The sequence below is a fragment of the Aquarana catesbeiana genome, linkage group LG12 (genome assembly GCF_042186555.1).
Source record: "Aquarana catesbeiana isolate 2022-GZ linkage group LG12, ASM4218655v1, whole genome shotgun sequence".
NCBI lineage: Eukaryota > Metazoa > Chordata > Amphibia > Anura > Ranidae > Aquarana > Aquarana catesbeiana.
The window spans coordinates 8233526-8248788 of record NC_133335.1 but is presented as its reverse complement, the minus strand read 5'-3'; the positions used below and the strand labels follow the sequence as shown (position 1 = coordinate 8248788).

Below are 15263 nucleotides of genomic sequence, written 5' to 3'. Positions count from 1 at the left end.
AAAAATGTTTTCGTGCGGCATTTGAACATCTATGCAATTAACTGAAGGGGGTAAGATTAAGTTAAAAATTTGAGTGGAACCCCGCTTTAATAGAAAAGCCTGCTTCCTGAGAAGGTCCTTTGCTCTCTCTGGGAAAGGTCCAACATGACCCCAAACCCCTCAACCCCCCCCCCCCCCCACATGGAGTCATGGCTAAAGCTCTCCAGTCGACAAAGCTCCTACTTCCTGCTGATATAAAGAGTGCTGTCCCTGACTCAGGCAGGGGGCATGTCAGACCTGTGCTGATGGACCACTGCTTCCACCCAGAGAGGGTGGGTCCTTCTCTACGACATGTTGGCAGGTAAGAGGCTTTTCTACTCAGGCTTTAGCTGCTTTTTAAAGAAAACCCATTGTAGAAATGCACATACCTTATTTTTACGTGCCTGAAATGTATTGAGTTGATTTATACTGATAGGTAAGTCAGGCTTGAAGCAATTATTGACCTTTTATGCACGTTTGTGCGTATAACACCCAAGCTGAAGATATTAAAACACGAGATCCGATGATGGCCACAGCTCCTCCTTCCGTGCTGTAGATGTGAAAACATGCAGCATTCATCTTGGTTTGTCACGAGGCTCCTGGTCTAGCAGAGCAGCCTCGGCTCAGGGAAGGAGATCTCTGGAAAGCACCCTTGTTTCCTATGTTTTGAATAGAGGTGATATGGAAGAAAATTCCTGGAAATGGCAAGCCTGTAAGAACATTCTGCACAATAATGACGGTGAAAAAAGCAGCAAAGACGGGACTTTTTTTCCTGTAATCTGGAGGGTGCTGATTTCATGGCTGTGATCACACCTACTGAGAGACCGGTAAATGTTCACATTCTCCATGTAATGCCTGAAACACAGGTGAGCGAAAAAAGGTGAAGAGATCCAAATAAAGCAAACCCAAATTTATATGTGGCCACACTGTGAACGTCATCTTTCCGCTGATGTGTATATCGGCCACTTTATTAGGTCCACCTTGCTAGTAGCGGGTTGGACCCCCTTTTGCCTTCGTTCTTCGTGGCGTAGATAAAACAAGGTGTTGGAAACGTTCCTCAGAGATTTTGGTCCATGGTGACGTGATAGCATCACACAGTTGCTGCGGATTTGGCGGGCTGCTCCCATTCTACCACATCCCAAAGGTGCTCTATTGGATGAGGTGTGGTGAGTGTGGAGGCCATTGGAGGACAGTGACCTCATTGTCCAGTGGTGAGATGATTGGAGCTTTGTGACATGGTGCATTATCCTGCTGGAAGGAGCCATCAGAAGATGGGGACACTGTAGTCATAAAGGGATGGACATGGTCAGCAACAATACTCTGAACTGTAGATACAAGGCAGGATGGATCCATGCTTTTATGTTTCCGGTAAATTCTGACCCCACCATCTGAATGTCGCAGCTGAAATCCAGACTCCCCAGACCAGGCAACGTTTTTCCAATCTTCTGTTGTCCAATTTTGGTGATCCTGTGCCAATTGTAGCCTCAGTTTCCCGTTCTTAGCTGACGGGAGTGGCACCCGGTGTGGTCTTCTACTGCTGTAGCCCATCTGCTTCAAGGTTGGATGTGTTGTGCGTTCAGAGATGGTATTCTGCATACCTCGGATGTAACGAGTGGTTATTTGAGTTACTGTTGCCTTTCTATCATCTGGAATCAGTCTGCCCATTCTCCTCTGACCTCAACAAGGCAGTTTCCTCCATACAACTGCCACTCACTGGATATTTTTCCTTTTTTCCCACCATTCTCTGTAAACCCCCAGAGATGGTTGTGTGCGAAAATCCCAGAAATACTCAGACCAGCCCGCCTGGCACCAACAACCATGCCAAAGTCACTTAAATCCCCTTTCTTCCCCTTTTTGATGCTCGGTTTGAACTCCAGCAAGTCTGCCATGTGATTGGCTGATTAGCAATTGAACGGGTGTACCTAATAGTGTCCGGTGAGTGTACATGTGCCTATGGAGGAGGGAGGGGGGCTTTCTTCAGACATCGCTCTCGGTGAATACAATAGTTACCTGGTGGGGTCTCAGCCTACAGACATACAAGTGTTCTCTTATCTAACTGTTAATGGGTGGGTTTTCTGTCTTGGGTTGTTTTGTCTGTTCAGATGCAAATTAAGCTGAGCCAAACTGTAATTTTGTAAATTGCAAATGTAGAAAAACAAGATTTATTCCCACCTGCTCTGTGCAAAGGAATGGAATTGCACAGAGCGCCCCGGACCTCCTCCTCTTAAAGTTGTTGTAAGGTCTATTTTTTTTTTTTTTTAATAACAAACATGCCATACTCATGCGGGCGTACTCCCGATTCCTGCTGCTGCGTCCATTGACACAGCAGGACCCGGCCCCACCCCCAGGTCATTGGATTTGATTGACAGCAGCAGGAGCAAATGGCTCCCGCTGCTATCAATCTATCCAATGAGGACCCTAAACACCGGCTGGAGCTGGTGTGCTCGCCCCCATCGCTGAAAAGACCGGGTTTAGGTAAGTAAAAGGGGGGTAGAATACATTAAGGTGAAAAACCACGAGGGTTTAAGTCCCCTGCTGGCATTTCTGGCTCCTCCTCTCTGGCTAATGCCCCCATGGGAAGCGGCTTCCTATGGAGGCCCTCCTGCAGACTCGCTCCTGAGACGCACTGTCTGCATCTATAGACAGACAACAGGGCTCGGTCACGCTCCCTCGTCACTGACTTTGATTGACATCAAAGCCTGTGAGATCAGGAAATGGGGGGAAGAGCTGCAAATGGGCACAGAGCTGGATCAAATGAGGGCTCAGGTGAGTGTAGGGAGGATACTACTGCACAGTGCTCATATGTGGGGCTCGGAGGTAGGCGGGCGCTCCCTCGTTTACTGCTAGGGGGTGCTTGTCCTAACAGTTGGTCCCTCCTAGAGTCTACAGATATGGGTAGAGCATAACTCCATCACTGAGCCCCGGCGGTTGGGACGAAACACGTCGGGCGTGGCCTGCATGGAGCTGGCTGAGTCTGCTTTTACCTCTATGACTGCCGGGTCTTGTCAGTGTGCGGCGATCGGGAGATTTCTTATCTCCTACTGAATGTATTGAGCCAGGACGGGCTCTTCCCAAGCCAACACCCTCAGTGAGAATCCCCAAACTTAGATTAAAACCTGAATCGGCACCCAAAGTTTTCTGGTTTATGGAATGGTGTCTGTGGACTGCATAGAGTATTTTTTTATTTTTTATAAAGATGTACTAACCCGTTAATGCTTAGAATCATTCGTTTTTGTAATTGGATCTGGAGTGCTGCACAGTGGTTTAGTGGTTCGCACATATGCCTTGCAGCACTGGGGTTTAACTTTCGACCCGGACATAATTTGCATGGAGTTTGCATGTTCTCCCTGCGCTTGCATGGGTTTCCTCCAGTTTCCTTCCAGACTCCAAAGATGTGCTGGTAGGTTTAGGGAGTCCTGTCTAGAATGGCCCTAGTTAATGTGTGTTTTTCACTGTGCAGGGGGTGGGTCTTCTGACCTACCCTGAAGTCTGGGGGGCAGATGTGTGGCTCTTAAATTCCTTCTTACCCTGCCTTGGGAGGGTCGCTCTTCAGGAGAGACCCTCATTCAGTACTCCTTGATGGGCTTAGGCTGATCACGAGGAGCTGGGCCAGCTGGGCCTTTTGGCTAGGTAGACCTAAGTGTGCCTTGCCCCCCCGTCAGAACACAAAACAATAGACACCAACAGCACACACATTTTTCAATGGCAATGCATTGGATGAAAACCATGAAAAACGATACAATTTTAATTAATTTCTCAATATCCAGAGATAAATTAAAACCTTAATCTTATAAAAAGGAAACCTACAAGTCCTCAGTCTGAAGGTAAGTAATGGCTCCGATGTATAAAGAGCTGCAGTCAACCTTCCATCATATACAGTTGGTGAGGAAGAAGGCAAGGAAAGATCCTTAGCAATCTTACTGGAAAAAAAATATGCATCCACTTACATGGGAGATGTTCCCGGTCTGCAGACAATCGCACTGTGTGGTGTAGAGGCAGAATTAAGCTTTCCGGTCTGGTGGCCAATCAGAGACGGGAGGTGGAAACACAGCCGGATGGAAGAGGGTGCACACTCTGACGCCAGTGGCAGGCAAACTCCCCATTGCACAGGTTCCAGGGACTGGGAGGAACCCCAGATGTGCGCCACAAAGTCTCCAAAGCTCAGCGTTTCAAGGCCCCACCTCTTTATCAAGCTAATGCGCCAGTGACAGGCAAACCCCCCCCCACTGCGCAGGTGCCGGGGGACCGGAAGAACCTCTGGATGTGCGTCACAAAGCCTCCATAGCAACATGTTTCGAGGCCTCTTTAGTAAGTTAATGCTTTTTCATCCAATGCATTGCCATCCAATTGAGTACGCTGTTGGTGTCTATTGTTTTTGTGTTCTTTCTACAACATCTGCTCTGTTGGTTACCCTAGCTGCAGAATTGTTTGGCTAAGTGTGGGTGGCGCGGTCAAGCGCTGCTGTACACATCTATTTATTGACGCTGTCAGGAGTCTTGCACCCCAGGGAGGGGGGGGGGGGTCAGGGAAGGGTTTCTCTTCGGGAAGGGACCATATGACAAACCCTAGGTGCCCTTTTTTTTTTTTTTTTGGCTCACTTTTGGTGTTTTGTTTTTGTGCACCGCGGGATCGAAAAAAAAAAAAAAATGTGCGTACACATTGGCACATGTGTTATCACAATCTGCATGCCAGTCCCAAGCCGAGCAATTGTGGAGGGTTGAGGGAAAAACCTGGCAACCTAACTCGTGAAAAATAAATTGCCAAGAAAATTGTACAAAAGAGGGCTATCGGGTGTATCAGACACGGCGCCCAGAGAGCCGGTCTATAGACATGCTGGGGGTCTGATGCGGCTATACACACATACAATTGGATGAGGGTTATGGAGGGCGAACCTTCCAGGATCTGTTTGTTGTTTTCCTGACTCTGAATGTGGGGCTTGCAGGTCCTGCTCTCTTATGGCTCTTATGGCATTACGGCTGTCACCGTCCCCAAATCCCCAATAAGAAATCTGCGTACGGCAAAGGTTTATTACCAATGCAACCACAAGAATACCAATCTCCTGCGCTCCGTACTCTTCAGAAGATCCAGTTATGCACCGGTTTTGCTGCCCCCTGCAGGTCGGGGAAACCCAAAGGAAATGCTACAAAAACGAAGAACAAAGGGTGCACCAACCTAGCGCATTACCTTTTTGTGATAATTTTATTGATTAAGATTGATGTGTACTCACTAATGACATCGGCAATAAGGCACATCAAAGTCCATATGTACTTGAAGCCTGGTCACCTAGGCAAGTCCGAAAGACTGTCCAAACGACGCGTTTCGCAGGGGGTCCCCTCTTTTACACAATAAAATTATCACAAAGGCAATGCACAAGGTTGGTGCACCCTCTGTTCCTTGTTTTTGCATTACAACCACAACATATATGGGATTTTTATGGTGCTACAACAGATTTTCCTAAAAAAGCAATTTTATTTCACATATGTTTAAAAATGGTTTACAATTTCATTTTCCATATACATCAAAACATCCGTGGTTAGTTGTCCCTTCCATAAAGGCTACACTGGTGTTTTCTCTACATGTTTCACCGACAATGGCTTCTTCAGGACGCCAGAATATAAAAAGCCATATCCTTATCGATCAGGAAGATTTTACTCCTAATCGGTGTTAGTTCTAGTGGCGATTTTGGCAATAGATTCACAAGTGGCACTTGGGCAGTCATAGAAGAGGCAATATGTTACCAGTGATGCTGTATATAGGTTCAGACTCCAAAGAAAGAGAGCGAACTGGAGCCATGGAGACGCCAACAGGACTGCTTACATATACCAAATGCTGGCCTAGTGCAAGTAAAACCACCCATTCAGCATTGCATGTTAAAAGAGATGCATGGGTTCTTTTTTTCTTTTTTTTTTTTAATCATACTTACCAAGGTGGAAGCAGCATCTGTCCCCCGGCGCCTCTAACACTGAGAACCAAGCGATCGAACGCGGCAGATCGCTCAGTTCTCACAGCTCCCTGGGCAGAGAGCTGCTGACTGTCAGTCACACTAACACTGTACTGTGGGGGGGGGGGGTATGGGAGTGGCCGGCGCAGCCTCTCAAAGGCTAGCTGAGAGGCTGAGCCGGGTGCCGATCCAGACATGTGGGCAAATCCCGACTCCATTGTCGCAGTCTTGCCTGACTTGGACCGGATCTGTGACATCAGCCGACAGTGGGCTTCAGCCCGCTGTCTGCTGAAATGGGTCACAGGAGTGCAGAACAAACTGCACTCCTGTGATCCATAGCAGAAGTACAGCCAAACAAGCTTTGGCTGTACTTCTCCTTTTTAAGCGAATTTGGCGTCCCTTCTTTCTCTTTCTTTTGGACCATATTTCCCCTTCTATGACTGCCCAAGTGCCACTTGTAAATCTAGGGACAAAATCGCCACTGGAAATAACACGGATTTAGGAGTAAAATCCTCTTTTTAGATAAGGATATGGCTTATTAAAGTCTGGCATCACTCCTCCTGAAGAAGCCATTGTCGGTGAAACGCGTAGAGGAAACAGTGTAGCCTTTATGGAAGGGACAACTAACCATGGATGTTCTGCTGTAGATGGAAAATGAAATTTAAACCATTATTACCACGATTTTAACATATGTGAAATAAAATGATGCTTTTTTAAAGCAGAAGTAAACCCATCCATTTTACCGATTTTCATTTCTGGCACGTGCTGAAAAATGTAACGCTCCCATTGGTTGTGCTCTCAACCAAACTGTCAAACCATCCAATAGCAGGTGTCATAACTGATCACATGTGCAGCGTCATGGCAGTTGTAGATTAAACAGAGGCAAAGGTGAAAACGATAGGGGGGGGGGGGTTACTTACATTTTAAGAAAATGTATTGTTGTAGCGCCATAAAAAAAATGTTATATGTTGTGGTTGTAATGTAAAAATATACCTAATGGGGATGTGGTTGCAAAAAAAAAGTTTAGACCTATATAATAATAATAATACAATATAATATAAAAAGCAACTTCTTGTTTTTGCATTATTACCAATGGCTGGGGGCGCACGGCTTGCGCAGCAGGCCATCCATGCATTAACATGGGCCTCTCCTCATGTGGTGCAGATAATAACATAAGAGGAATTGGGGGGCACCCAGGATACCCCCTATATAGGGTCGTAAAGACTTCCAGATCCTTCCAATCCCCCCCCCCCTCCCCCCATTTCCCATTTACTTGTCCAGATTCGACCTTTATTCTGGCCGAGTGTTTTTTGTGACGTGTAAATCATACCAGTCTGTCTTCCTGTCTGATTCTTTTTTTTTTTCTCTCTCTCTTTCTCTAAACATTTGGTTTTCATCTGCAAACCCCCTGAAATCCAAAAGCGTTTTTTTTTTTTGTATATCCCCCCCCCCTTTGGTGGTGTTGGGAAGCCGGTGGGGGAGATTTTGAGTCCACAGATGCCCCCTTCTTGTATAAACTGCTTCCATTTTAGCTACAGTGCAGGAATGGGGCAGTGCAGTGCTGCCAGACGCCATCTTAAAAGAGCCTGCACAAGTTCCACATCCACCGAATGAGTAAGACTGTGATAGGTGAGTGTTTTTTTCTAACCCCCCCCCCCCCCTGACCATTCCTGCAACATCACCACCAGCACCATCCATCCACACACACACATGTTACATAGGTCGCTGCGGTAGGCTTTTGTCCTTCAGGCTTGCTTCATGCTGTGTGGTGGCTTTCATCTGGAGCAGAGATTGTGCATGACTTGTGCTGTCACACCTTGCAGACATGTTACAAACAGTCTGATTTTCTTTTCCTTTTTTTTTTTTTTTTAACCCTGCTTAGATCCAGGAGCATGCACTGTGATCACAGCAACACCGAAATGCCACATTCAATCTATTTCTCTACTTTCTACAATGTAACACTAGACAGATGTTGCATGCAAAGCAAGTGCAGCAGAGAGTGAAAAAAAAATAGAAACTATGTAACCTTCTTTTTTTTTTTCTTTTCCTTTTGCCTGCCCCAGAAATGGTTAATGCAGAGCAAGGGGGGGCGTATCTAGATATCCCATAATAGATCCATGTAACCTTTTCCATTTGCCTCTCCCAGAAATGGTTAATGCAGAGCAGATGTCATTAAGGAGGATATCTATCTCCTTTTTTGCTTCAGCAGTGATTGACAGCTGAGCAGCACCAAGGAGGCCAACTTACCCGGTGTTTTTTTTTTTTTTTTTTCTGTTGTTTTTGCTAATACCTGCCATTGATTGTCATCCAGCATCGATTGGTGGATGATTAATCACGTGGCGGGAAGCGCTTATCAATAATCATAACCATTGATGTGTCTCCTATAGACCCATGCAACCTTTTTTCTTTCTGGCCCTTCCAGAAATGGTTAATGCAGAGAAGATGCAAAGGGAATATCTAGATATTCTATAATAGATCCATGCAACCTTTTTTTATTTTATTTTTTTTTATTTTCTTTGCCTGCTCCAGAAATGGTTAATGCAGAGCAAAGGGGGGGGGGGGAGAGAGTATCTAGATATCCTATAAAAGATCCATGTAGCCCTTTCCCTCTGCCTGCCACAGAAATGGTTAATACACAGCAGATGCCATTAAAGGGAAATTTCTAGATATAGATCCATGTAACATTTTGTTTTTTCTTTGCCCCTCCCAGAAATGGTTAATGCAATTGCCATTAAGGGGGGGGGGGGGGGGTATAGATATTCTATAACATACCCATATAACCTTTTGCCTGCCCCAGAAATGGTTAATGCACAGCAGATGCCATTAAAGGGGAAATTTGTACATATTCTATAGTAGACCCATGCAACCTTCCTTTCTTTTTTTGCTCCAGAAATGGTCAATGCAGAGCAGATGCAATTGAGGGGGGGTACCTAGATATTAGACCCATGCAACCTTTTCCCTTTGCCTCTCCCAGAAATGATTAATGGAAAGCAATTGCCATTTAAAGGGGGTTTCTAGATATTATAATAGACCCAAAAAACCTTTTTTTTTTTTTTTTCCCTTTGCTTGCCCCAGAAATGGTTAATGCACAACATATGCCATTAAAGGGGATATCTAGATATTATACCCATGTGACCTTGCCATATCCTATAATAGATCCATGTAACCATTTTACTTTGCTTGCCCCAGAAATGGTTAATGCAGAGTCAGGGCAATATCTAGATATCCTATAATAGACCCCATGCAACCTTTTCCCTTTGCCTGCCTCAGAAATGGTTAAAATCAGTTGCCTTTAAGGCGGGTATATTCTAATAGTCTCTTTTATTTTATTTTTTTTTTCTTTTGCTTGCCCCAGAAATGTTTAATGGAGAGTAAGGGCAATATCTAGATATCCTATAATAGATCCATGTAACCATTTTTTTTTTTTTTTTTCCATTGCCTCTCCTGGAAATGGTTAATGCGGAGGAGACACCATTAGGAGGAATATCTAGATATCCTATAATAGATCCATGTAACCATTTCGCTTCGCCTGCCCCAGAAATAGTTAATGAAGGGCAAGAGGAATATCTAGATATCCTTTAATAGATCCATATATTCTTCTTTTTTTTTTTTTTTTCCTTTTCCAGAAATGGTCAATATCCAGATATCCTATAATATACCCATGTACTCTTTGCCTGCCCCGGAAATGGTTAATGCAGAGTAAGGGCAATACCTAGATATCCTATAATAGACCCCATGTAACCATTTTTCCCTTTTTGCCCCTTCCAGAAATGGTTTAATGCGGCGCAAATGTCATTAAGGGCAATATCCAGATCTTCTATAATAGACCAATGTAACCTTTGCCTGCCCCAGAAATGGTTAATGCAGAGTAAGGGCAATATCTAGATATCCTGTAATAGATCCATATATTCTTTCTTTCTTTCTTTCTTTCTTTTTTTTTTTTTCCTTTTCCAGAAATGGTCAATATCCAGATATTCTATAATAGACCCATGCAAACATTTTTTCCCTTTTTGCCCCTTCCAGAAATGGTTTAATTTCGGAGCAAATGCCATTAAGGGCAATATCCAGATATCCTATAATAGATCCATGTATTCATTTTTTTTCTCCATTGCCTCTTCCAGGAATGGTTATTGCGGAGGAGACACCATTAAGGGCAATATCCAGATACTATTCAATAGACCCGTTTTTTTTTCCCCCCCATTGCTTCTCCCAGAAACGGTTAATGGCAGAGCAGACACCATTAAGGGCAATATCCAGATATCTTCTAATTATTTCATGTAACCATTTTTTTCCCCTTTGCCTCTCCCAGAAATGGTTAAAAGCAGATACCATTATGGGGGATATCTATCTATTTTTTTTTTTTTTTGCTTCGGAGATGATTGACAGCTGAGCAGCACCAAGGAAGCCCACTTATAACCATTTATTATTTTTTTTTGCTAATACCTGCCATTGATTTTCATCCAGCACATCGATCGGTAGAGGATTTAATCGCGTGGCGGGAAGCGCTTATCAATAATCATAACTATTGACATGTCTCTATATTATTATATCTATAAAAAAAAAATTTAAAAAGTATGCACAGTAACCCTTTCCTCCTCACATTCTCCTCCTTTTTGGACGTGACTGTCGGATAGCAAATTCTTCTTCTTCCTCTAGTCGGGTAAAAAGAAAAAAAAACACACACACACCCACCCCTCCCCCCATCAATCTTACCTTATTGAGCGAGTGTGAGGCTGCTGCGGCTCTGGCATCGCAGAGGTTATTAGAAGTCTATGTATCCATATTGGCCAGGAAGCTCTCTCTGTACATGACTAAGATGTAAGGGACTCTTCCATAAAACTGTGAATGATTTCACAAAAAAAGCAGCAATGCCTAGTGAAGGATCAGCTGTGTGGAGGAGAAGGATGTGTTGTATCATTTTCAGAGGTGTCTTGAAGATGCTCAGTGGGGTGACAGGGGACTTTATTTTGTTTATTAAATCTGATTTTCTTTTTTTTCTAATCTCTTCAGCTTGCTGTAGTCCTGCTCCATGCAGACGTCCTTTCCTTTTTTTGTGCAGAGTCCTGTGGGTCAGTCCCCTGAATCCTGACACTGGGACCACAAAGTGCTGTTTTATCTGCCACTTTTTTTTGCCTGTTTTGAAGAGTGTGACTTTGCTTTTTTTTTTTTTTTTTTTTTTTTAATTTTTACCCCCCCCCCCCTTCTTTCTCAGGAGTATTTTTTTCTTTTTATCCCCCCCCCCCATCTGCATGCTGAAATGTTTGACTTTAATGCAAGGAAATGGACTGACCTGTGTTGTTTAATGATTATAGAGGGGTGATTTATAGGGTGTCTTCTCAGAGAAGAGAGCAGGGGGTTAAAAAAAAAAAAACAAACTAGAGCCATCACCTGTATTGTCTTCATCTATCATTGTGGGAGATTGACACTGGAGAGAGACGCAAGGCTTTTGCAGGGGGATTGTTTCTGGGGCTCCACATTGTTTTTTTTGGGGGGGGGGGTCTTATGTATGTTGACATGAGTGTCTCACCTGCCCACCCTTTTTTTCTTTTCTTGTCTACAGTTTGGCAGAAGAAGAAGTGAAGACTGAGCAGGAGGTGGTGGAGGGCATGGATGTCACAACTCGATCTAAAGGTGAGGACTGTCTTTCTTTTTTTTTTTTTTTTTTTTTTTTTTTATGGTCTCTTCTCAGTGCCAAGGTTGCTGTCTGTGTATGGCTTGTTGTGTATGTTGTTATATTTGGATTGCTAGACTTGGGCTTTGCACAGTTAGCTGCTTGCTGCTTTGCTGATCTGTATGGAAGATGGGACCAGGGTTGCTCCTGAGGGATCCAAAGGGAGGGGGGGAAATGTTTTTCTTTACCAAACTCACTTCCTGTTGGTAGCTCTCAGACACCTCAGGAAGTCTCTGTTGGTAAACATTCTCCAAAATATTTGAAAAGAGAGCTGGAGAAAGAATGGCACTGTTGCCAATAGAAACAGTCAGGCTTTCTTTTTTTTTTTTCTATGGGGATGTAAGAAGGATTCTTAGTGGCTGTGTACATTATCCCCCCCTTATAGTAGCAGAATATCAAATGCAGATGACTATTCAAATTCACAGGGGATTCAAGTAATATCAAATTTGTAGCCGTGGTCTCCAAACTTCGGCCCTGGGGCCTGAGGTGGCCCTTGGCTTGCCTTAATCTGGCCCACTATTCCACCAACGGACACCATCAATGGGGCACTATTCTTCCCACTGACATCCTTGGGACACTATTCCTTCCACTGACACCATCGACGGTGCACTATTCCTCCCACTGACACCATCGACGGGGCACTATTCCTCCCACTGACACCATCGACGGGGCACTATTCCTCCCACTGACACCATCGACGGGGCACTATTCCTTCTATTCAAGCCAATGATGGGGCATTGTTTATGCCCACTGATGCTGGAGCATTTTCTGTTCCCACTGGCCACAGCTTGCCCCCCCCCCCCCAAAAGTCTGAAGGATAGTTAACTGGCCCTCTGCCTAGAAAATTTGGAGCCCCCTGATTTATAGGAATCCTGCATTGAGAGAACATGCAGGCTGCCATTACTGACTTTCTTAAAAGACTTGACCTGGAAGAGAATTGGCCATCCATGGGGAACAAACTCTGGTCTCTGTAGGCATTTTCCAACCATCTACAATACATATAAAGGTCGGGCCATTCCACTCAGGCTGCCCATACATATGAGGATTGAACCCTATGAGACTCAACCACCTCAGCTAGGGGTGGGCAGCCTGACCCGGAAGAGATTTGGCCATCCATGGTGAACAAACTCTGGTTTCTGTAGGCATTTGCCAACTATGGCATTGGAAGGATCATATGGGAACTCCATGGGTGCAATGATGGTCTCTTAAAAATCTGTCTACCATGGTAGGTTACCAGCCCATGCTTGGAAAAGATGAGGTTTGGGTGCTGAACAAGTAGCAGGGACATTTTAAAAACCTTTATTAAAACTGCAAAGTTTCTCATGGATGGGTCTAGTGGCATAGGACGCATATACACTGGAACACAGAAATGTAGTAGCATAAGTTAAATTTTAATCTTCACTTCTGCCGTGGCCTTTGAAGTTAACGGCTGCCTTCTTGGTGTGCCATTCAGAAGTAATTTTCCATTTAGGTGGGAAAATCTTCTACCAAATTTATGCAACAGAGAAAAAGCACCTGCAGGCCAGAGGTTAAAGTTGTTTGAGGCAGTTGAGTCTTGGACAGTCATAATATTTTATGCAGGTTGGTTACTCACCTCTGGCTTAAGGCCTAAACATCAGAGTAAAGCTTTCCTGTAAAGATTTTACGGGTCAAAATAGTGATGGCTAGATTAACGTCAAGCGCTGTGTGTAAAAGTACCGCCCGTGTAATGCTTCATCCATGCATAGGACTACAGGGCAACCCTTTCTTCCTTCAGCTACATTCTACCTTTTAGGCCTAAGAGGCCTTCGGAGAAACATAGAGGCCACTACTGTTGACTATGAAGACTCGTTGTTTTGCTTTCTGACGTGTTGCCAACTGAAGCCTCCATATTCTCCTCATGGAAGGTTTATTTTGATTGCTTTTCTATTATCTATAAAACTCAGTCTGTTCATGAAAAAGATGATCCCATCCACAAGTTTGGTTTTGAGGACCACATCTCTGTGTGACCAAAATCAGGTGCCTACATTTGGTCTATACTGATAACCCACCTTCACGTATTTTAACTCCAAAACACAGAATTACAATGCAAGGTTGGAATTCTAGATTTGGTTAGGCTGAGAAGGAATTTTCTTGCGCCATTGTTTTTGGCTGTATGATGTGCAGCCCATGAGGGTTTGCATGGGCTTTTACAGCTGTGTCTTCCTGTGTGTTACCACATGAAACATTCAGAAGGCTAAATAAAGACATGTAATTGCGTGCCTTTCCCCTGCACATGTGCTGTCCTGTGTGTTCCCGAAGCTTACTAATACACCAAGAATGTATTAATCTCAGTCTGCAGAGTGTAGTGGGCCTCTCGGCTCTCCAATTTTTTGGCAAGAACAAGCTACTGGATTTAAAGCTGCACTAGATTATGGTGGTTGGAATCAGAAAGGTTAAAAGCTCATGGTGCCATTGTAAACCATTAGTTTGCGCTTTTGCTTGCAGAGGGCTTTCTCTACTACTCTGATCCCTTTTATACTACTATGGGATGCCCTGATACGCAAATATCAACCAGTCTCTGTGGTCGCCAGCTTTGACACTGGCCCCGTAAGTAGTACTATCGCCTCATCGCTGTAATGTGTGGCCTCAATAGTATGGCTTTTGAGGCCGGAGGGGGAAGACCAGGGTCAGCAACCATGGAATTGGTTGTAACGTCAGAGTTTATTGAGTGGATTTAAGGCTTCTCTGGATACTCTACAGGGGATTGTAGCAGACATGCAAGCACCCGGAGGTACCCACCATACTGAATAAATTTAGGTATACGCTGTCATTAATGCTGTGGGCAATGAGTACACTTGAATAAATGAGGCCAAGCCTTAATGAATTTCGTTAAACTCTCCTAACACTTCATATGAATTAATTGACAAAGCCCAAGTTCATGCTATCAGAAGGGTACGAGAGAAGGCCAGGAGCAGATATTTCCTATGATATGGAGGGTCATATTGGAGGGTATGATATGGCAGTGGTGAGTGCAATCAGAAAGGTATAGAGAAAATCAGGAATAAAGTATTTTCTACCTTAATGGAGGGTCATGTTGGAGGTTGCGATATCCTGGTGGTTACCGTAATCAGAAAGATATAGAGAAGGTCAGGAGTAGAGTATTTTTCTACCTTTTATGGATTGACTTGTTGGTGGTGTGATATCCCAGTGGTGGGTGTAAGGATAAAGTTAGAAGGTAAAGAGTACATTCTACCTTATGGAAGGCCATTTGATGATGTGAAATTCTGTTGGTGAGTGTATTCAGAAAGAGATGGATAAGGTGAAGAGCAGAGTATTTTCTACCTTTTTATGGAGGGTCATGTTGGAGGGTGTGATATCCCAGTTGTGAATGCAATCAGAAAGGAATAAAGAAGGTCAGTAGTAGAATTTTGTTCTATCTTATGGTGGGTCACGTTGGAGGGTACAGTTTTGTTCTTCTTTATGGAGGGTCATGTTGGAGGGTACATCATCCTGGTGGTGGGTGCAATTGGTAAGGTAGAGGGAAGGTCGGTAGTAGAGTATTTTCTACCTTTTATAGAGTCATGTTGGAGGTGTGATATTCCCGTGGTGAGTGTAATCAGGAACGTAGAGCGAAGGTCAGTAGTAGAGTATTTTTCTGCCTTATGGTGGGTC

At 44.2% G+C, this 15263-nt stretch overlaps 1 protein-coding gene across 1 annotated transcript in view; it reads left to right on the top strand.

Annotated features, from left to right (window-relative positions):
* Positions 1 to 15263, top strand: part of ZMYND8 (zinc finger MYND-type containing 8) — a gene marked incomplete in the record, with an annotated part of 135090 nt that overhangs the window by 25909 nt on the left and 93918 nt on the right. Inside the window, 1 exon segment of the mRNA XM_073607203.1 lies at positions 11520 to 11590. Coding sequence (XP_073463304.1) covers positions 11520 to 11590 — 71 coding nt within the window.